The following is a 20532-nucleotide window of genomic DNA, read 5'->3' on the forward strand; positions in this document are numbered from 1 at the left end:
AAGGTCAGCTTCCTTGCAGACTCACCTGGCACCTTCTCAGTGGGGGCGGATGGAGCAGGGCAGTGCCAGGTAAAGGGAGAGGCCTGTAGGAGAGCCTGTCACTGAGTGTCACCCAGCGAGGTGCCCCCTCCTGGCTAGACCCTCTCGAGCCCAGGGATACCCAGCCCAGCCACCTCTGAGAGCAGCAAGGTTTAAGAGCAAACACCAAAGTACACCTTGTATCAAGGTATACACGAGCTCCTATCTTGGCCTCCCAGGAAGAGTCTGGGGGGTGGGGGGAAAGGTACTGTTTGGGCTTAGACAGACTTCTGGATGCATGTTATGGGGCTCTGAACACCCTAAGATGAGAGAGGTATCTCCCCAAATCTCTCCAGGGAGCTTCATCAACCTCAAAGTCAACACAGTCCTTGGGTGGTGCTGAAGTAAGCACTTGCGGGCCAGGACCCTGCCATCACAACCCCCGCCCCTTCCCCGGCCATGCCAGGGCCTCTCCACAGTTTAAAACAAAAAGCCTATGAATCATGGGAGGAAACATGCCTCCTATAAAAGGAATATAAATGTTTATTAAGAAATTCTAGGAACCAGGTCAGGCATCTTGGTATCTTAGTCACTCCAGCTAATTAAAGGGAAAAAAAAAATCAAAATAGAAGCTCATCCCAGAAACTTGAGACAATGAGAGCTTCTCTTACCACAAGCACTCTGAGCCCTGGCTCAGCCGGTTGCCAAGGCAACCCAGTGTTTACCTCTCCCTGCGCTGTGTAGGAGGATGCTGACCATTGACTGGGAACAGCTAGACTGCCACCTTCAACACCTCACAGGAAAGGCCGCCTGGGTGTCCCCAGGGGCCCAGAAGACTGAGGAGGAAGCTACAGCCCCACCCCAGCCCTCTACCACTCTCCCAGGCTGAGCCAGGCCACAGCACAAAGGAAGGGCTTCTCCAGCATCCTGGGCCTGCTCCTCCTGCACCCACCTGCCTCTGCCCAGGACTGGAACCCTTGAGGACAGCTTGGCAGTGTGCATAGATCCCAGGTTGGGGGAGAGGAAGGGAAGGAGGAGGTGAAGGAAAGGGAGGAGAGAAAGGAGGAGGAAACATGAGGACCAGGCTGGACTTGCTACTTAGCTCAGGTCAGCCACAACCAGACCCCCATACCAGGCTGTCGGCCTAGATCAGGGCAGAACAGCCCAGAACACGTGACCTACTGGCACCCAGGGAGTCACACCCTCCAGCATGGCTCCAGGATCCCTGCTGGCCCTGCAGCCACTCTGGACACACTGTGCCTTCCCCAGGCTCCTTCAGGGTGACGCTGGGTGTGACGACACACCTGTTGCAGCCAGAGCCACCTGGCCAGAGGCCTCCTGACAGGCCTCCTTCCAAAGAAACAACTGCCCTGAGCTTTGGCGGGAGGCTGACCACATTCACACACATAAGCATGCACAGCACATGCACACATGCATGTCAGTGTCTATCTCCCAAGGCCCCGTGCAGAACTGAACACATGATGAGAGGAGCTGAACATGGAAGAAGTTAAAACAACTGGGTCACAAGTTAGGGAGACAATTAAGGGAAGGGAGATCAATACTGACGTTTCTCAAAGGCTCAAGTGAGTGAACTGAAGGCTGATGCCACCTGTCCAAAGCAGGATGTGAGCAGGTAACACCCAGTCCAGTGTTCAGGAAGGAGAGCCTATCAAAGAAATCAACCCTGAATATTCATTGGAAGGACTGATGCTGAAAAGCTGAAGTTCCAATACTTCGGCCACCTGATGTGAAGAGTCAACCCTGATGCTGGGAAAGACTGAAGGCAGAAGGAGAAGGGAACGAGAGGATGAGATGGCTGGATGGAATCATCGATTCAATGAACATGAGTTTAAGCAAACTCTGGGAGATGGTGAAGGACAGGGAAGCCTGGCATGCTGCAGTCCATGGGGGGTCGCAGAGAGTAAAACACAGCAACTGAACAACAACAAAGAAGACGAGGCTGAATTTCCAGCAAACCCCAGAGGCCTGATGGTAACTCAGGGCAACCACCTCGATCACCAACACAACAGCTATCACCAATACAACAGCACCACGCGTGTGCAGTGAATGCTCAGGCCCCACCCGGAAGAGGACTCAGAGAAAACACTGAATGATATTTCATGATCATAAAAGATGGCATCCTGCAAAGTCCTTCAGACTATCCCAGGGAATACCCTGGTGCCTTAGGCCAAACAACAAGGCAACGTTATTATTTTTTATATTTTAGCTGCTCCGTGAGGCTTGTGGGATCTTAGTTCCCTGATCTGGGATTGAACCTGCAACCCCTGCAGTGGAAGTGCACAGCCATAACCACTGAGATGTCAGGGAATTCCAAAGGCCACAGGATTTGCAGGCAAGCGGCCCAAAGGGGTTCTCTAGAAAAGACAAGGAAACCTGAGTAACGGCCCTGAGCATCCAGGGCTGCAGGAGCGGGAGTCTCGAGAGGTCCTCCTGACCCTGCACTCCCTATCCTCGGGGACAAAAATGACAACTGATGAACAAACATGGGGAAGTCCTTCCAGAATGGGAACTGGGCGAGACCTCAGTGATGGATGGAGATCTGCCTGAGCCCCGCTTGCCTGCCCCACAGTGCTCACTCCCAGTGGGAGAGGATCACCCACGATCAGTGGGCAAACCAGAGTGACCCGAAGGGGGAAGGAGGACAAAGGGCAGAAGTCAGGGAAGCAGGCAGGGCCCCTAAGTGGCCAGACCGCCTATCACTCACCATACAGCTTAGATTAGTATCAGTGGCAACTGTGTAATGAATCCACACTTACTATCTCTCCCCCTAGTGAAAACCTGTAAGGTTCGTTACTCTAAGATGCTAACCCCCCAGCTCCCAGACCCTCCCCCCATCTCAGACGAACAGCTCAGCTGGCCAAAGGCCCAGGCAAAACACCACTGTCCGCCAAGGACATGCCTGGGCCTCCCAGGCCCTGGTCGGCCCCTTCTGGCGGCTGAGTGCTGAGGTTTGTGTGTACCTTTTATGGTTCCTCTCTGTTTCCCAACACTTTCTTGCAAAAACCTCCACTCTTGATCTGCCATTAACTTTAGCTTCTTCCTCTAGCCCCCAAACACTTTATCTTTTTTATTTAGTGAAAGTGTGTTAGTTGCTCAGTTGTGTCCGACTCTGAGATCCCATGAACTGTAGCCCACCAGGCTCATCTGTCTATGGTATTTCCCAGGCAAGAATACTAGAGTGGGCTGCCATTTCCTTCTCCATTTTTAAAGTGAGTGTTAATATACTAAAAGAGTTAAAAACAAATGAGCTCAGAAAAGGAATGTACAGGGGAAGGAAGTTCCTGTCCTGCTCCCATCGGAGGAGGATGACCTCCAACTTAACCCAAGGGTGTAAGGAGCCCCGTCCTGGGCCCCAGACCCCCTGCCAGGCTGCCTAGCTGTCACCCTGCTGGGGCCCCAGGTGGGAGCCAGGAAGCCCCCCAGCTCCTAAGCCCCCTCCCTCTCCCACACCTGTGCTTCTTTCCAGCTGGCCACGTCTGCAGGACATGGGCCTTGCCAGAAGCTCCTTCCGAGACAGGACCCAGCACAGGCCAAGCCTCATACCCCCCAGTGAGTGACCGCCAATTTGGGCCCCAAACTATTTCTTGCAAAGCGCTTTCTCTGGCTCCAGGAGGCAGGCCTGTGCTCAGGGACCATAGGCCACCCACCTGTGCGGGACAGGCTACGGCACAGGGACACTTAATCCAAGCCTCAAGTCTCAGCACTTTTCCAAACAGGTCACCTTGGGACAGACTGGCTGATGGCCACGGAGGGCGGCCAAGTTCCTGGTTAGCAAGTGTTTTTGCGTGATGAACTTGAGAAAAGGAGAACAATCAACAGATTACTCCCACCCCCACTCCCTCTGCATACAGTAAAAACCTGGAGTGTGGCTCCCCAATCCATGCTGCAGGTTCAGAATGATGTCATGCAGATGCCACACTGGGCCAGGCTGCCCTCACTGTACACACAAGGCCCATGGTGAACAGGGAGGACACCCACCCCATCCACCGCACTGGGCCAGGCCGCCCCCCCCACTGCACACACAAGGCCCACGGTGAATGGGGAGGATGCCCTGCCCCACCTGACTCAGTGGGGACAGGGAGCAGGTGGAGGACACGGGACAGCCAGGCCACCAGAGGACCAAGGAGTGCTGTCTCCCCTCCAGGGCCCACTCACCCCCTGCAGAGCCTCCTTGCTGGAAAAAGGCTGGGGGCGGGTGTGGGCCCCGACGTGTAAAACAGACAACCGGGACCAGAAGTCATGGGTTCCATAGAAACAGGTTCCATGGAAACACGCTGCAGGCTGGGATACTCAGGCCAGCTACAAGGGACAGAATACCTTGTAAATGGCAGAACTTGGGGTTGGGTGAGGGGTTCTCCTGTCCTACACTAAGTGCCTCATGTTAGATCACTGCCCTCAGAGTAAAAACTCAAGAGGTACAGCCTCCATTGTCTTGGCCCAGGGCAGGGACCGAGTCCTCTGAGCCCAGTGCTCAGCTCCAGGTGACTCTGTCCTCTCCACCCGCTTCCAGTCACACAGGAGCAGGTGCTCCTGACTTAACTAACAAGTTTATTCCCATCTTGACAGGACACTGACTTCCAACTTGGGGCTGTAAAAGGAACGGAAAGCAGGCTCAGGAGTGTGGACTTAGATCCAGATTTGGGTTTTTTCTGGAAAGTATGTCAAGACCTACTAGGACATTAAGGGTGCCATGGGCTGCAGGACCCGCCCACCCAGGTCTGGGAGACGGGTCACTATGGGCACAGAGCCGGGTGTGGGTGTGCTGACCGTGAAGAACACACCCATGACCACCTCCTAAACCGTGACAAAGACCATCCAGAAACATCTGATTCAACCTAACATTAGGGGACTCTCGAGTTGTCCTCTGACTTTAAAAAAGACTTCCAACAACACACCTGAAAAACCAGCACTGGTCCAGGCAAGGAGGCTGGGGGATGCACAGAAGCCAGGCAGGTGGACCGGGCAGCAGGGGCTGAGTGCAGGTGAGCAGACAGCACCCCAGCATGGCACCTGGCTCCACGCACGACCAGCGGGACCCTCTGACAAGCCACGGTCTCAGAGTGGTTCTTATTGTTGAGAGCAGGACATTCCTGTAGAGTGGGGCAGCTTGGCAAACACCCCTTCATTTGCAATACAGCACCGCATGTCCCCCTCTGGGGCACCAGCACGACCTGTGCTATAGTTTTTACCAAAGATGGTTTACATGGTATCTGATCATGAGAAAAACGATGAAACAAGTGCAGATGGAGGGATTTTTCTGCAAGGCAACTGGCCTGGGTCCTAAAATGCCAATGAACCAAAGACCCAATGATGCGGAGAGGTGGTGTGCTTTCAGACTGAGGGATGCTGAAGAATGAGGACAACCAAATGTAATGTGTGATTAACCACATCCTGGCTCTTGTGTGGGCCACCTGGGGAGGGGTTGGTTATCAGGGAAACTGAATATGGACTGTATGTTACATAGTAAATAGTATTTTGAGAGGCAAAGAAGGTAGAAAATATAATATTTAGAGAGAGGAGGCGGGAAGGAGGGAAGAAAGACTTTTTTTAAACTGGGAGAGAATATTAACTACCGACTAGGAGAATATATGGAGAAGGCAATGGCACCACACTCCAGTACTCTTGCCTGGAAAATCCCATGGACGGAGGAGCCTGGTAGGCTGCAGTCCATGGGGTCGCTAAGAGTCGGGCAGGACTGAGCGACTTCATTTTCACTTTTCGCTTTCATGCATTGGAGAAGTAAATGGCAACCCACTCAAGTGTTCTTGCCTGGAGAATCCCAGGGACGGGGGAGCCTAGTGGGCTTCTATCTGTGGGGTCGCACAGAGTCAGACACGACTGAAGCGACTTAGCAGTAGCAGCAGCAGGAGAATATATGAAAGTACACTGTACCATCATTTAATGTTTCAGAAGTAATAAGGACTTGTGGGGGAAGCAGTGTGCAAGGGGCACATGGGCTTCTGACACCCTGAGGCCCTGCTCACCCGCCATCCCCAGGTTCACATGGGCGCAGCCGTCACACACGCAGACATACTCTGGAGCGGGGCTGCCTGGCATAGGTCCCAGCTCCACCCTCACCTGCTCTGCAACCTCCGGCATATTTCTTAACCAGTCTGAGCCTGGCTGTCCTTTAAAAAGCAATAGCGATGGCAATGCCTGTTCCATAGGGTCCTATTGCAAATGGAAGGCCTGGCCCCTGGCGAGCAGTGTAGATATGCTGGACACAACCTGAGAGCTGAGTGTGTCATTCTACAGGTTTTTTATTTTGAAAACTCTTTTCACTGCCTTCTTTCAGCCCAAACCAGACACACCTTAACTATGCCCTGAAAGCTCCAGACCTCTGTTGGGAAGATCAGGTGTCACGGGGCACAGACCCTTGGGATGGCATGGCTTCTGCAGACACCCCAGGTCTGTCTGCTCTAGTGCTGTGGGGTTTGTGGGGTTTCTCAAGTTATGCATTTAAACACATTACTACTACATGTGAATAAGCCTTTGGTTTCCTTTCTCCCAGGCTTTTAGCCACCAGCAGTGCATCTCAGCCTTGCCCTTCTGACGCACTACATCCAGGAGTTAGACAACCACCGGCATTCGAAGTCATGTTGGGGCAGACAGGCCCTGAGAGCCAGGGGTCCCCACGAGCCCCCTTCAATGAGTGGACTTGGCAGCAGCAACTGCTCTGAAGGGGGACTCCCCTAACCCTGTTGGTTCCAGAGGCCACACACAGACAGGGCCTCTGATTAAGTAAAACCTGGTTCTACCAGCCACTCACATGGAAGTGGATATGTGTGTGGGGGTGGGGTTGGGGGGGGTTCCAGTCTGCTTTTAGGCAGGGAAGTGGGGAGCAAATAGCTCACATGACACTCCCCCACCAGTGCAGGCTGTGCTGGGCAGCCCACGGGGCATACCTCACTGCAGCGGGGGCTGAGCACCAGCGGGTAAGCCATGTCAGGATAGCAGGACGGCTGGTCGTGAGGCATGGCTAACACAGCTTTGTTGAGGTTGCTTCAAAAAATGTTCTCGATGTGATGCTTTCACATGTACAAAAGGAGAACTGGAAGAAGTTTTGTTTTTTTAGAAAAAAAGAAAGGGCAGCCAGCAATATAGCAGGACCCTTAGCCCTGGGGTCTTTTGGTCTGTTTCCTTTCAAAACATAACCTGTCCTTTAAGTCAACAGAGTAGTTCCACCACACATGCGCCACCTATGCTGTCACTAATACCGCTAAGTCTTGATCCCCCACAAATGCCAGGTGGACACAAAGACACACACTAGAGTCCCCTGCTACATGGTTTCCAACAGCAAACAGATGAGAAAAGCAGCACAGCTGTGCCTGCAGTAAGAGGCTGGGTGACTGAGAGTACCGCCGCATAGCTGCACACTGGAGTATGAGGCAGCCAGGAAAAAGAATGAAGCTGCCTCCCTAAGCAAACACACAGGACAAAAGCCTTGACTGGATGTGTTCTGTGGATCCTACATGTGTGTTTTCAAATCACCTACTCCGTGGATAAACAGGCATGTGTATATACACAAAAATGCATTAAAAGAGTCTGGAAAGAAATGTATCTATAACAAGAGTAACAGTGGCTAGCTGGGGGACGGGAGGGCTCATGAATTCTGCCTGTACACTTCTGCATTGTTTGAAGAGTTTCACAACCAGGCCGACTGGCAGGCTAGGACTGTGGGGGAGCAGGGGCGGGAGATACTGGCCTGGCTGTGGCCCAGACAAAGTGCTGGCCCTCTGCCAGCGTGGCTTGCTCTGGGTGAAGGAGATCCTGGCAGCCACCCTCCACGCTGACAGGCTGCCTTCCCAACACAGCTGCCTGGGGAGCACCTGCCAGGGGTCTAGGCAGGCAGTGTGCTTGGAATACCACGTTCTAACGCCAGAGCTCAAGTCAGGGGAGAGTTAGGAATAAATCCTGGCCCCTGTTACGGCCCTGGGGATCAAATCCCTTGTTCAGGGGGTCAAGATAAATTTTAAACAAACCCTGCCCCAAGTGATCACAGGAAATGGCTGAGACAATGCAACCTTCTCTACTTTCCATCCCACACAGGCCAGGTGAGCAGGAGCAACTAACTCTGGGACTGCAGGAGGCGGGGCTGGATCCACCTTTCTAGCCAGGCCCCCCAGACCTGCTGAGATGGCCCAGCCCAGGGTGCAAGGAGAGGTTCTGGCTGCTGGCGCTGGAGGGCGAATAGGGTACAAAGGTTATCTGAAAACAATTGTTTGTGAGAACCCACAGGGAAGAATGGATCCAGGATGTGTCTGCGAAGAAAGCCTGGGCCCACTCTGCCTGAGCTCCACCAAGCCCAGCAGGCAGGAACCCTTCCATGTGGGACTTTGCCAGGTAGAGGGGCTTGGGGGTGTCCTCAGAGGGATCCAGTGCTTCCCTTCTCCAAGTCCTTGAATTTTCAAATCAAAGCCCTTCAGACTCCAAGAAAATCTGCTCCTGGTTTAGGGAGTCCCCAGAGTGAGGTTAAGCAAACTTCCCAGGTCTGGGCTGGGAAGTTATGATCAACAGTAAGGGGATTCAGTTGCAAAGATGATCGTGTGTTTTGTTCTAGCATGCGCATGCTCTAACACCAGTTACCTAAAGGTGACAGCAGGTCATCAGTCCTGAGGATGACCAGTGGGGAATGTAACAGGGGACCACACTGCCACACAGCTAACTGCGGCTCTTTCCATGCAGCTGGTCAGGGTGGTGGTGGGAAATCGAAGTCAAAGCTGACCTTAGGACCTCCCAAAGGATTTTCACATATGCACACCCGTTTCCTGCAGACCTTCCAGGTGGTCAAGGAGGCATGGAAATCAGTCCCTAGGCAAAGCAACCTTCCAACTGCCTCCTTGGCTAAAGTCATATTGGTATTCACGCCCCCCACCATACAATCACTATTGTTAGGGCGTCCCAACAGTTTGAAAGGCCTAGCATAACCTGAGTCACTGCCTGCAGAGACCCTCCCCACCAGAACACTCTGGGAGCCCACAAACCAGGGTCTGCCTCCTGGGTCTTCGCAAATCGCCTCTGAGTCAGCCCCTGCAGCCAGCTTGCCTAGCCTCTCCCTTCTGTGGGCTGCCCCTATGCCCTCTATGATCACCAGTTACTTATGCTCTGCACACCTGGGCTCAGGCTTCCTGAAGGTGCCCTGGGCCACAGGTAGGTCCTTAGTTCATAAGCAGATGCATCTGGAGGGATCCCTTAAATTGCAGTCAGCATCTGGGACCTAGGAACCTACATTTCTAAAGGCCCCAGGGGACCCTGTGCACTCCTGACTTGGAGATCTGCTCTGGAGGCAGAGATTCGAGTTTCTGCACACCTGGAAGGCGGGGCCGGCTCCCTGCTCTAAGAATGAACAGACTAGCACATTGCAGGCCAAAGAATGGATTCATCCTGTTCTGGCTTCCAGGCACCACGGAGAGGCTGGCTTCCGCCCCACTGCGAAGGCGCGGGTTCCCAGCGCCCCTGCCCTAAACATCTAGCCATCTTGCCCCGTGCCGCGTAGGGCACAGGCAGCCTGGCTCAGGGGCCTGAGGTAATCCGGAAGGCAGCCCCAGCCGGAGGCCCGGGCGAGCCCCGCCCCGGGGCCGATCCCTCCGAAATTCGCGAATCTGGCTACCGGATGCTGCCGGGTTGGGAAAGAGAGAGAAGTCGCTCAATCGTATCCGACTGTTTGCGACCCCATGGACTGTAGCTGACCAGGCTCCTCCGTCCATGGGATTTTCCAGACAAGAATACTGGAGTGGGTTGCCATTTCCTTCTCCAGGGGATCTTCCCGATCCAGGGATCGAACCCGGGTCTCCCGCACTGCAGGCAGACTCTTTACCGGGTTGGGAGGCCACAGTAACACAGGATTCAGAAAGCTTTTCCAATACAGTCCCCTGCTCGGTACTGGCCTGGCTCTCAACCGAGTGCTCAATTCCAGCCACAAACCAAACGCGGCCCCGCTACTAGGGGACGGGGTCCACCTGGCTCAGAATCCAGCGTGGCCCCTCCCCCACGACCACACCCACTCTTGCAACAACGTCCCCACCCCGGAGTCCACACAGCCCGAATTCTGACTCAGCCTAGAAATGGCCCCACCTTCACCCGCGACCCCACCACCTGCCAAGCGGTTTGAGCGGTCATAGCGCGGGACCAGAAATGCGGGGCCGGCGTGGGGGGTGCAGTTCGTGAGATACGAGGTTCCTAACACCTGCAGACCGTGGGGCGGTTCATTTGCAAATTTATCGGGAGAAAAAGCTTTTCAGCTCTAGATCCTTGAAAACTGCGGCTTTTAAATTAGTCATTTAATCAGCTTGTGAACTGTTTGACAAATGAGACGCCTCAACTTTTGAAACAAGGTTAATCGTATGAGAGTTTTGAACCGGTCCCCAAAGTGGAAGACTTGTGTCCAGAAGAGTTCGCGCGGGCTCAGAGGAAATACACAATTCTTTAAACCAAACTGGGAGAGAAAGCATGCCATCCATTGAAAGGTTGTTTCCACTTTTGTGTTTAAAGACAGAAAACCACTACAGAGGAATCTACGACAAAGTCCTGGGCCCGCGAGAGGAAAATGCTGCCCTAGGGTGGGGGCGGGCGGCGGTCCGGGGCTCCTAGAATGTCGGCTCCCGCCACCCGCCCCCGTGCAGGTGCTGCCCGCCCGCATCCGGCCCCCGCAGGTGAGAGCGAGGCCGCGAGGAAGGCGGCACAGATCCGCGGCCAGAAGGCAGTGCGCTCCTTTCGGGAGACAGCGCCGCGGCCCCAAGGAGCCCCTCGGGTCCGGCGCGCCCCCGCCGGCCGGATGGGCGGGGCTCCCACAAAGAGCCCCGGACGAGGACCCGGGACCGCCCCCCGCGTCGGCACCCTCTGGCTCCGGTTTCGACAAATTAAACCTTAGAGCGCTGGAAAAATTACAGGAAGAGGAGAGCGAAGAATGTGCCGAGTGGCTGGAGAAAGCCCTGTCCCCGCGTGAACTTCGCCCGCCGCGCGCCCGAGCCGGGCCCGCCCCTGCTGAGCGCGCGCCCGACCGACGGGGGAGGGGCCAGGAGAGGACACCCGCTCCCCGCGGCTCCCGGGCGTCCGGGCCGCCAATCTCCCCGGGTGCCACCAGTGACCCCCATCCAGCTCGCCCGCACCTGCCCGCGCGCCCCCGGGCCTGGGCGGGGTACCCGCCCCCGGGCCAGATGACGACACTCGCCCCCGCGGCCCCGCCCGAGCGCGCCGGAGGAGGGGGCGTGCCCGGCGGGGGCGCGGTCGCCGGGCGGGTGCCGGCTCCCAGCGCACGGACCCGCCTCGCGCGGCGCGCAGGGTTGCCCGCAGCCCGGAGCCACGGGGAAAGAGGCGAGGCCCCGACTGTTCCCGGCCTGATCGCCCTCGCACCCAGCTGGTGGCTCCGGGGGCGTGGCCGGGCCACTAGTACTGCCCCCGGGTCGCTTGCTCGGGGCTCCCGGGCCGCCCCACTGACCTGTGTGAGTTCTCAGGTGCGCCTTGAGGTGCGAGGATTTCCCGTAAACTTTCTCGCAGCCCGCGTAGTGGCACTTGTGCTTTCTCTGCGGGGACTCGAGGTCGGTGCGACTTCGGCCCCGCCGGCCCCTTTGTCTGAAGCCGGGCTCGCCGCTCCCCGCGGGCCCCGGCTCTCGCTCGGGCTCCAGCCCCGCCTCGGGTTCGGGCTCGGGCTCGGGCTCGGGCTCGCTCCACGCCGGGCTGAGGGGCGCGGCCGCCGCGCCACTGGCGCCGGGGGAGGCGGGCTCGGGGGCGGGTGGCGGCGCGGGCGGCAGGCGGCAGGGGGTCCTCGCCTTCCGGGCCGCGGCGCCTTCTCTGCGCTCCGCCGGGGCGGGCGCCGGCGCTTGCTGGTTAAGGTCCGCTAGGATCCGCGCCACCACGAAGAGCGAGGCACTGTCCTTGCCGTCGCGGCGTTCTTCGACGCGGGGCAGCGTGGCGGCGACAGTGGCCGCGCCCTCGGGTCCGGGCTCCGGCCCCTCCCGCGGCCCGTGCACGACCGCGCGGTTCGACATGGACACGAGGCACTCGGCGGCGAAGTGGTCCACATAGGCGGCGGCTGCCATGCTGCGGGATCCAGCCGGCGGACGGGCGGCACTGCTGGTTGCTGCGAGTCGTCAGCGGCGCATCCGCACCCACGGCCTCCGGAGAGCGGGCGGGGGGCGGGGGCGAGGCGCGCCCTCTCCGCGGGCTGGGCTAGGCGCGCAGCCGCCTCTGCCGTCACCCGCGCGGCTCCGCGTCTGCTAGGCGCCCGCCCGGCTGGGCTCCGAAGAGTGAACGCATGGGGGGCGCGGGCGAGTGGGATCCCCGCGCAACGTCAGGGGCGGCCTATCCTAAGGATGCCGAGCGGCGACGTTAGGGACAACCGCGCCAAGTCGCGGCCGCAGCCTCGCCGCGCATTGTGGCAGGCGGGACAGCAGCCGTGCGCGCCGCGGCTCGGTGTGGGCGGCCCGGCCCCGGGGGTGGGCGGGGCCGGGGCCACATCTGGACCCGACGTCAGCCCCCAGCCACATCCTGGCGGCGCAGGTTACAGGCGGCGGTGGCGGCGGCGGGGAGCCGCGCACGCGGAGGGGGCGGGGATCCCGGAGCGCGCACCGGCGGGATGGAGCGGTCGCGCGCCCGCCTCTGGGGAAGGGGCGTGGCTGAGGACAAGGACTGGCGCCATTGGTTCGCGGGTACACGGCCCGGCCAATCCTCACAGTGAGAGACTCCCACTCGGCCTAGGGGCCTGCGCGTGCCAATGGGCGTGCCCCCTTGGCGGCGGGAGGAGGGGCGGAAATTAGAGCTGTGAGCCGGGCACGCTGACGCACCACGTCCGAGGGCGGCAGGCCGGGGCGTGGCCGCGCGGTCGCTCCCCCACCCCTCAGCGGCTGGGACCTCGCGGGGTATTTTCCTGCTGGAGCTTTTGTACGGTGACAGCTTTGAACCCCGGCGCGGAGGCGAGCGCTCAGGAGGGCGCCCCTTTGTCCCTCCCGCCCCGCCTCTGCCGTGCGCCGGGTGGGCGCACCCTGCGGGGCTCGCCTCCGCTTCTCCCTTTCCCCTCCCGAGTGAGGTGCCCAGCGAGGAGGCGTGTCCGCTCCGGCCAGCTCGGAACAACCCCGCCGCACCCCGCCGAAGCTGGGTTCCTGGGCGGCCGCGCCCCGAGACTCGGGCCGCTCGCCCGCTGCAAGCTCCTCCCCTGCCGAGCCTGGTGCTTGGCGCGGCCCAGCAGGGAGCGGGGTCTCGGGTGGGGCAGGGGATGCACTGACGGGAGGCACCCGGAGCTCTCGATCGTCCCGGGCAGCCGGGAACTGGGCCCGGCCCCACTGCCCTTGAGCCTGGGTCAACCGGAGGCGGACTGGCACCAGGCTGGTGGTTAGCCTGGCAGCGTGGGTGACGTGCCCACCGCGTCCCATGCTCGCAGGAGTGAACTACGTGCCGGGGCGCTGGCGCCGCTGCTCATGGAACGCGGGGCCCCTTCCTCTGGCTCCCCTCCCCAGGCCCGCTGCCAACTTCTCCCGGCTGCCCCTCTCCCTCCCGGCGGGGGAGGCTTCCGACGCCACCGACTGCGCGGGCCCCGCCCACCCGCTGCCGGGCCTCGCCGAGGAAACGCTCCCTGCCCTGCCCCGCCCCGCCCACTTGCCCTTGGCTCTCCCCGGCGCCCTCACCCTCGCTGTCTCCGAGACCACCCCACCGCCCTTCTCCAGGCCTAGGCCATCAGCCTAGAGGTTAGAGGCTGAAGCCGAGCGCAGCAAGCCCCTGGCCCGGAGAGACCGGCCGGGGTCTGCAGCCCTTAATGGACATTCAAACGTGTTAGCTGCCCGCGCGGGGAGAGTGGAAGGAGGGCAGCCCAGGCACTGGATCCCTCGAACCAGAGAAGAGGGGTGGTTGGGACAGTGTCGTCCTGCGCACAAAATTAAGAGCAGCCATTTCACACCAAATTATCTTGAGGCCTGGGTAGAAAAAACTTTCCAGGTCACCAAGGACAAACGCATTTTGGGTTGCATGTTGTGGTGACCTGTAAACTGGTGTGGACGTCTGGGTGCCCTGGGAACCCTGGGAACCGTGACTAAAACCCTAAAGTTCCAGCAGCTCACTGGTGGGCGACCCCTGGGAAGACCACACAGTGTGCTCTGCCGGGGTGGGGCTCTGTACTGGCCTATTGGGTCAGACTCCTCCTCTAAGAGGGTCTCCTACTGGCAGGAAATAATCTCTCTTCTCCCAGCCAACTTGTGTTGATGACATTTAAGAGATTTGTGTTCTGACCAAATAATGATTCAGAATGTTCCTGCAGTCTCACCACATGTCACAATCAGTCACTTCATTTAGGATGGGGCTGGCCGGGTGCTGACTTACCAGCCATCCACCCAACTCCCCACTCCCTCCAGCAAGCAGGATTCTGCTCAATCTCCAAGGTACCACTAGCTCCATGACCCCTCCTTGACACACTCCAGCCTGGGCACACCCTGGCAGGCCTCTTAGGAGTAGGCACCCTTCTAGGCGTTGGGCTACAAGTGACCATCCTCTGTTCTGGGTGACGGACATAGGGCTGGGTCAAGGGTCCTCCTCAGGTACACACACCCCACCCCCATCCACAGCCCAGAACAGTCCCAGGTCTCTGCATGGATGCAGCCTCCCTGAGTGTTTGGGCTGCACTCTCAGAGCATCCTGGGGGGCAAAACTCACACCCTAGGCCTGCTTCTCAGGCCTTTAACGGTTGTTCATAGAAGGGGGTTCTGGGGCCCAGCAACCCTCATCCCAGCCCCACATGGGAGTGTCTTCCAGATACATACATTCTCTTCCTCAGGGGAAAATCTCACCATAACCGCTGGCCTGTGTTATTTTTGCTTCATAAGATTTTGACAGATATGGCTTCTGTATGTCTGAGGGTGGGTGGGGATCAAGTGTCAGATGGAAGGAATGGAATAAACAAAAACAGGAGCTGCCGGAGACCGAGGTTCAATCTCTGGGTGGGAAGATCCCCTGGAGGAGGAAATGGCAACCCACTCCAGTATTCTTGCCTGGAAAATCTCATGGCCAGAGGAGCCTGGTGGGGTATATGGTCCATGGGGTCGCAAAGAGTCATACACGACTGAGCACACAATTCAGGAAAGATCAGCCCAGAGCAAGTGAATGGGGATGTGTCTGGAGAGTGGAGAGGCTGGGCTGGAAAGGGGGCTGAGGTTTCCACTGGAGATGGCAGATGGATGGTGTGTGTTGACTCTGACTTGTAGAACCTCCTTTCACAGCAGTGTTTACCTGTTGTTAGAAAGAAACTGGCAAGAATAGGGCAAGCAAGGGAACAAGTAACTGCAACACATTTGTTGAAGCTAGAATACTATACAGACCTGAGACAATGAAGTCTTGAAATGGTAGCGGGGTGGGATAGGGTGTGGGGAGCCAAGAAAAAAAACTCTGGAGTCCCCACAAGGTCCACCAATGGATGGCACTAGGCACCTCTGGATGGGGGTTTGAATGGGGGCTAAGATAGTAATTGGCTGAAAGTCTGCGAGAGTTGGTTATGGACAGGGAGGCCTGCTGTGATGCAGTTCATGGGGTTGCAACGAGTCGGACACGACTGAGTGACTGAACTGAACTGAATTGCTTAAGAAGCACCCAGACTGTCTCAGCAGATCTATGCTGCCTTCCCCATCCTGACCAAAGATGGGATGTCTGTCATCTAAAGAAGGTTAAAGGGTACTTCCCTGGTGGTACAGCAGTTAAAACTCTGTGCTTCCAATACTGGGGTCATGGGTTCAATCCCTGTTAAGGGAACTAAGATTCCACATGCAGCTCAGCATGGTCAAATTAAAATAATAATAATAATATAAATAAGGTAAATGGAAGCATCTTGGGATGAGAGATACCATGCACAGGGCAGAGGTGCCATAATAGGAACAGAGGAGTTAAATGAACCTGTAGATATTAGATGCTGAGACCATGTTCCAGCTTCCCTTCTGGGTTTTCAGAACGCGGGCAGCCAAGAGGCTAGAAGGGTCTTTCCTGGGGCATTAAAGCAGGCCAAGGGGAACACCTTAGTTTCCTTACATATGCAGCTGCCCAGTGGAACCACCCACCAGACCACACTCCAGGGAAGGCTGCACTTCCCGAGCCCCCACAGATACAGAACCTCTAGTCCAGCTTTCACAGGTGGCCAGAGCTGATCAAACATCTCAGGAAATCCTGTGTCATGAAATCTAAAGCCCCAATAGATTTTTTAACAGCAACTTGGAGGAAACAGAGACTGTGCAGAGAGAAGTACACAGCAATGTAACCATCAATCGAAGTCATGTCGTCAGAGTAACTAAAGAAACTACAGCAACCCATGAAGGGAGGCCATGTATAAAGAAATTTTTGGTGAGCAAACAAAAAGTGTTCATGGAAATTTGAAGTAGTGGAAATAAAGGGCTTCCCAGGTGGCTCAGTGATAAAGAATCTGCCTGCCAGTGCAGGAGACACAGGTTTGATCCCTGGATCAGGAAGATTCCCTGGAGGAAGAAATGGCAACCCACTCCAATATTCTTGGCTGGAGAATCCTATGGACAGAGGAGTCTGGTGGGCTACAGTCTGTGAAGTCTCAAAAGAGTCAGACATGACTTAGCAACTGCATATGTAAAATTTAAAAAACAATACTGCCAGGAGGGATTGGAAGATAAAGTTGAAGAAATCTCTGTGAAAGCAAAACAAAAAGAAACCTCCAAAATGGGAAACAGGAAAGAAGAAACAAAGGCGGACCATCCAGAAAGTCCATTAATGAAATAATAGGAACCCTAAAAGAGCGATCAGAGAAACACAGGGGTGGAGGTGGAAGGGAAGAAATCATCAATGAATTCATCCTTTAAAAAATCTCCCCAGCTCAAGAGCATGTGTTGAAAAACCCACAAGAAGCTCAACAGGGAAAAAATAGTTCTTCCCAAAGGCATATCACTGTTGAAGTGCAGAATAATGGGGACAGAAGTGTCCTGACATTAGAAGCAGGTCACAGATAGATGGTCAGGAGTCAGAAGGTGAGGGGCAAAGCCTTGGGGATCTAAAGGAAAATTATTCTCCAGTCATCACCCAGCAAAAGTGTAAATCAAGTACTTTGAGATGAATGAGGTCTCAAAATTTTATTTCACCAAAATAAAGAAGCCAACTGAGAAAGAGGGAGGCGTGTGATACAGGAAAGAGGCATTCAACACAGAAGGAAAGGGAGGAGCATAGAAGCACCAGGCCAGGCTGGAGCAGGGCAGAAGCTCCACGGACACTTCTTCAGGAGATGAAGTAGACAAGATCCATGTACCTGTCAGGAGAAGCTGGGCCATGCTGCAGGAAAGACTGCCTGTAAATCTCAAGTGTTAATTTCTGGCAATGCTACACTTCCTTTGTGAGTTGCCTGGGGACACCCAAGTTGATGGAGCAGCCTCTGTCTAGAACATGCTGGTTGCCATGGCAGAGGGACCCAGAGTGTCCCTCATGCCTTCTTTTCCATACACAAAATACACTGTCCCCCTCCCCTGGTGGGAAACCTTATCAATCCTGACCTAGAGATCAGAGACAGGCAGGAAGACAGAGATTCAAGCATCGACTGGAGATCCATTACCTCTGTAGGCTGCTGCACCCCACCCCCAGCCCCAATACACAACCCCAATGTGCAGTGATGGGAAGGGACAGAATACACAACAAACAGACCAATTCAGAAAGGGGAGGAGGGGGCAACCCCAGCAGACGGTGTTCACAGTGATTCTGAACACTGCTGGGCAAATTTTGCCCTTCATCCTGGAGTGAGTGTGTGAACAATCCAGCCCCGCTCCCTGGGAGGCCAGGTCACCGTGGGGTGCTCCTCCACTTTGAGGGGATCCCCCTCCACCATCATTCTCTTTGGCTGCCCTGGGAGTGGGGGGCGGTGGTGGTGGGCAATGGGAATCTGCCTCCCTTAGAGGGCTGAGCACTTTCCCCATAGTGCTTCCAGCCTGAAGGAGGTTAGAAATGAAGGGTTATCTTAAGTTCCAGACACAAACTCTATTAATGCTTGGATATGGTTTCTTTGGTCCTACTAGTTCCTCAAAAATCTAGTTAATAGACATTGAATATGCTGATAACCTTGATCTTGGACTTGCAGCCTCCAGAACTATGAGAAATAAATATTTGTTGTTTATAAGACACCAGATATTGTGTTTCAGCACCCCAACTGGCCTAAGATATCCACAAAATCCATCCCCTCTTTCTACAGCAGTGAGCAACCATACTTTCCACAGACCTGTGCAGTGAGGTGTGACCAGGTGACTAAGTCCCCAGGGTGGGACTGTGAGCAGAGGAACTGCAGGCTTTTAGAGAGTGGATCTTTCCTCCTTTATCTTCTTCTTTTCCCTCTGCCCAGTGGATGCTTATGTCAACAAAGCCCTAGGGGATGGGGGATGATGGAGTCACAAAATAGAGCAGCCTGGAACCCAGAAATCTAGCCAAGGGTGCTCACAGATGGTCACTGTGTTTGAGCCATAATCATCCAGGGCCTACCTATTACTGCAACTTAGCCCACCTTAATGAATACAAAAGTGGGAGAGGAGGTGACCGAAGGGGAACAATAGAACATGGTTTATAGAGAGAAGCTTGGTGGCAGATGGAGTGAGGTCTGTGCTTTGTTCCATAGCATTCTCCTCTGGGGCTGGCTTCCTGGTGGCAGCCAGGCTGTGGGGTGACAACTCTGGGCATCATCCTTCCTCTTTCCCAGGGAGTCACTGATGGCTTGCCGTGCTAGTAGGGGAACAAACCATTCTCTGCTGTATGACATGGGGGTGGAGCAGAAAACTGTCTTCATGTCCAGTCTCCCAGTGGTGCTGAAGGGCAGAATAACCCACTGGGGCCTGAACAATGAGAGCTATCCTCACATCTGGTACAGGTTTACACAGGGGAGAGATGAAATGGGAAATGCTTCTGAGACTCCGCTATCCAAAGACTTAAGAGATATCTACAGGGTCAGCAACAATGTGTGAGGAAGGCATGTTAAAATGATGGATGGTCTCTTCCAGGCTTCCTGGAGCAGATGGCTTCAACGCCTGAGCACAAGCGACATGGGACCTGCCCTCCTCCACGATGATCTGGGAGGGTCTCTGGTCTCAGTGGGTATTGTCTGTTCTTTCTGGGACTGTCCACCCCCACCCTCAACACACACACACCCGAATAACCATTCATAACTTGTAATCCCCTCCCCCAGGAGAAGGAAATGGCAACCCACTCCAGTATTCTTGCCTAGAGAATCCCGTGGACAGAGGAGCCTGGTGGGCTTCTGTCCATAGTGTCGCACAGAGTCAGACACAACTGAAGCGACTTAACATGCATGCATGCATTGGAAAAGGAAATGGCAACCCACTCCAATATTCTTGCCTGCAGAATCCCAGGGACAGGGGAGCCTGGTGGGCTGCCGTCTATGGGGTCGCACAGAGTCAGACACGACTGAAGCGACTTAGCAGCAGCAGCAGCAATCCCCTCCCTGGTGGGTATACTGAGCCAAATGCTGTATTTAATCCTTTTGAGTTGATTCTGAGGTTCTTGCTCAGCACCCATCAAGGTCAGTAAGTCCCAGCCTCCGGGAAATGCTTCAGAGCTCCCCTGACATGTTGACTTATTGACTCGCTTGGAGATGGCACAAAAAGGGGGCCAGGCCTTCCCACCCTACAGGTAAGAAAATCAAGCCTCAGTCAGGTCCAGAGACTTCCCCAAGGCCACATCTAGCGAAAGGCAGAGCCCAGGTTCTCTGGCCTTGTCCTGGTGCCTGCATCCCCAGCCTCTGGGAAGCTAGCTAATTAATGTGAGAATTTATCAGATCAATTAAATTAGAGCCAGGTTAGTCCATTCTGGGTTCTCAGGGGAATCCTGTCTAATGAGTATTCCTGTTAACAGGGTTGGGCAGATTTGCAGTGAACAATGTAAGATAAAGACTTAATTCTTGGCTGTTTGCTTGTAGGTCTTAGGGAAGGACTGAAGGATAGTTGACAGGATACAGGGAAGCAGTATTTTTTTTGTTAGTGCAGAAGGGAGTTAGAAAGTGGGATGGGGTCATGCCCAGTCTCTTGAGTATGGGCACCAGGATTGTGTGGTCACCTTTAATATCCATCCATCATTCACATCCTCACATGCATATCTAGTTTCCTGGATTGTGGGCTTCCTATGTAGGACAGTACATCGAGAGTAGTTGTTCAGTCTCTCAGTCATGTCTGACTCTTTTTCGACCCCATGGAATGTAGTCCCCCAGGCCCCTCTGCCTATGGGGTTCTTCAGGCAAGAATATCCGAGTGGGTTGCTATTTCCTTCTCTGAGGGATCTTCCCATACCAGGGATCGAACCCACATCTCCTGCATTGCCAGGCGGATTCTTTATCATTGAGCCATCAGGGAAGCCATACATTGAGAAAGTCCGTAGCTATTAGACCTGATTTTATAGTTAAACTGGTTGATTTAAAATATTGCAAATGTAGTATGGGCTGATTGTTTTTATTCGAGGGTCTTTGAACCAGAATTTTCTGGTTTGGGATTTGGATTTGGTCTTTAGTATGAAACTTCTTTC

At 55.5% G+C, this 20532-nt stretch overlaps 1 protein-coding gene across 1 annotated transcript in view; it reads right to left on the reverse strand.

Moving 5' to 3' along the window:
* The window catches only part of KLF13 (KLF transcription factor 13), a 37897-nt gene extending 25282 nt beyond the window's left edge, over window positions 1-12615 (reverse strand). Inside the window, exon 1 of the mRNA XM_086364173.1 lies at window positions 11477-12615. Coding sequence (XP_086220299.1) covers window positions 11477-12077 — 601 coding nt within the window. The 5' untranslated portion in view covers window positions 12078-12615. The remainder of the gene's footprint in view (window positions 1-11476) is intronic.
* Between the last annotated feature and the right edge of the window lie 7917 nt (window positions 12616-20532).

This window comes from Bos grunniens, chromosome 21 (genome assembly GCF_055505025.1).
Source record: "Bos grunniens cultivar Pamir isolate PY7600 chromosome 21, Bosgru_T2T1.0, whole genome shotgun sequence".
Taxonomy (NCBI): domain Eukaryota; kingdom Metazoa; phylum Chordata; class Mammalia; order Artiodactyla; family Bovidae; genus Bos; species Bos grunniens.